The 2511-nt window shown below is 39.0% G+C and overlaps 1 protein-coding gene across 1 annotated transcript in view; it reads left to right on the forward strand.

The window, feature by feature from the left end:
* Positions 1 to 2511, forward strand: part of LOC101854683 (alpha-amylase) — a 22755-nt gene that overhangs the window by 3654 nt on the left and 16590 nt on the right. The window contains exons 3-4 of the mRNA XM_013082426.2: positions 44 to 198; positions 982 to 1152. Of these exons, the coding sequence (XP_012937880.2) occupies positions 44 to 198; positions 982 to 1152 (326 nt within the window). The remainder of the gene's footprint in view (positions 1 to 43; positions 199 to 981; positions 1153 to 2511) is intronic.

The raw sequence follows: 2511 nt of genomic DNA on the forward strand, positions 1-2511 counted from the left end.
TTATTATTATTATTATTATCATCATTATTTTCAAACTCCTAAGGTATCACCAGCCAACGAACACGTGATGGTTACAACAGACGCCATGAGACCTTGGTGGGAGCGCTACCAGCCAGTCAGCTACAAGCTTGTCAGCCGAAGTGGTAATGAAGCTCAGTTCAAAGACATGGTGCAGAGGTGCAAGAAAGTTGGTGTCAGGTTCGTAGAGCTTAACTATCTTTTTACTCAAGAAAAAAACCTCGAGTGATCTATATCATTCAACAATTTGCCTTTGTTTTTGATCACGTATGATGCACAAATATCTACATTTTCTAGCAATAGTCAGGTTGAAGCCTTTATTTTCATTCCATAGTAATAGTGCATCGCTTCAGACTGAGGAATACTGTATTCCAGAGGGGAAAAACTGTTCCCTTTAGTGTTTCTTTCGAATCTCAAAATGTAACTTACTTGTCAAGTCTATGACTGAAGCGATTTTTCTTTAAGTGTGATCGATTGCAATGGGAGATTAACAATTCTTCATGTTACATTTGAGACCTTTTTTCGGGATTTTAAAAAGAGCACCAGGATACTGCATGCCCAACCCTGCTCTGCTTTCACATGTGAATACTTTTTCGTGAGAAATCGAGGCTGTTGACCTCTGTGAATATCTGGCTCCTGTAAATGCAGTTTTCAATAACATAGGCTCCTCTCTCTACTCGTGGGGATTTCTTCTTACATCTGTTTTGTCAGAAGATGGTGTCATACTGAAATTGAAGATTACCTAGGCAATGAAATTCGGATAATCTGGACACATACTCAGAGTCACATTTTTAAAATTATAATATTGTATTGAGTTGGAACAAAACATGATATAAAATTGCCATCGAAGTGTATTCTTTTCCTAGTTAAAATGCTGATGCCATTGAACAAAATTAATGCTTTTAAAATGCTCTCTCAACAGTTCTGACTAACTACCGCTTATTTCTTTCCTCCTACCCTCAGAATCTACGTGGACGTTGTGGTGAATCACATGGCAGGTTTGGGTCGCAAGGGTACAGGTACCGCTGGCTCTTCATTTGACTCAGATAAACGCGACTTTCCCGGGGTGCCCTTTACCAAGCCCAACTTTAACAGCCGCGACGATTGTCCCTCCAATGACGGATTTGTCAATGAGTAAGTCACTGATCTGCTTTGGTTCGCCATTAGTATTAAAAACGTAAACCTGCTCGCCGAGTATAATGAGTAAATCGTAAACAGAGCATTTGTCTACACCTCTGACGCGTGTCTGTCTTTATACCAATCTTTCTTGAAAATCGTGTCTGTCTTCATATCAACCTTTCTTATTAAGCACATGAAATGATGCGCAAGGAAAGTGTACCACTGAAGTAAAGATAAGTCAGACTAACTTTGAGGACAAATTCCAATATTCTGCATATTTTATCAATCCTCTTCAAGAGGCTATATCTGTCTGCTCCAGTCAAATGAGCTGAATTCGTTTCAAGCGTTCGATAATCTCAGCGACTGAAATAAATTATTTAAGCCTTATCGTGTCCTTTTGTCATGATGAATACCGGACATGACCCCAATTAGTCTTTAAACTGATGGTCTGAAAATCGTTATTCTTTATGAACATAGTAAAACAAACCGGATGTTTGAAATAGATCTGATAAATTCAGGTAGATTGCCTTATTCTCTTCCCGCAATTCAAAGGGATTGTTTTGCTGTAACTCCCTTGGCGGACGAAGAGCACTGTGGTCAGTCAGGAACAAACTATTGTCATGCACATGTTCTATCCCTACCGATCGTCATGCAACCATTAATACCAGGTATGCTGAAGAAAAAAATAGGCTAAATTACTTTCCTAAGAATACAGCGCCCCATCCGTCTAAACAAAGAATTGAATTTTCACCTTGTTTTAAAAAGTTTTGCTGGAACTTGAAGCTCTTATCGGTAGCAACAATATCTTTAGAATGAAAACTCTATAATCCATATTTCCAATTAACAAATGTTTGCGAATCATCTCTCCCACAGAGCAGCTACAACAACGCTGCTGACGTCAAGAACTGCCACTAGATTAGCTTGGTCGATCTGAGCCACTCTCAGTCCTACGTGCATAATTTTGTCAAATACAAAAAGGAAACTTAGTGTACTTGTGAAGAATAGTGTTCGTGTCTGCCTAAATTTGTATGTTAACCTGCTTTTTTTTAAAAGTGTTTTTACGCTCCCATCAACACATGTATATGTCTGTCTTGAACACAATTTGATCAGACTAGAAAAGGGGCTGCTTAGGTCAAAATGATATGGACTATGGACTAACCTTGGAACAAATCATAATTTTCGAATGCGCCATGAATCTTTTCTATGCTATTTTTTAAAATTATCTATATTTTGCTACCTTAGAATTACGAAGTTTTAACATTTTTGGCTGTCTTGATACGGGGTGCCCACTACGGCTGGATAGGGCCGATCGCCCGACTCGGTCGCCTCAAACTGAAAACAAACATGTTTGTTTTTTAGGCGGCCGAGTCGGGC

This window comes from Aplysia californica, unplaced genomic scaffold (genome assembly GCF_000002075.1).
Source record: "Aplysia californica isolate F4 #8 unplaced genomic scaffold, AplCal3.0 scaffold00008, whole genome shotgun sequence".
NCBI lineage: Eukaryota > Metazoa > Mollusca > Gastropoda > Aplysiida > Aplysiidae > Aplysia > Aplysia californica.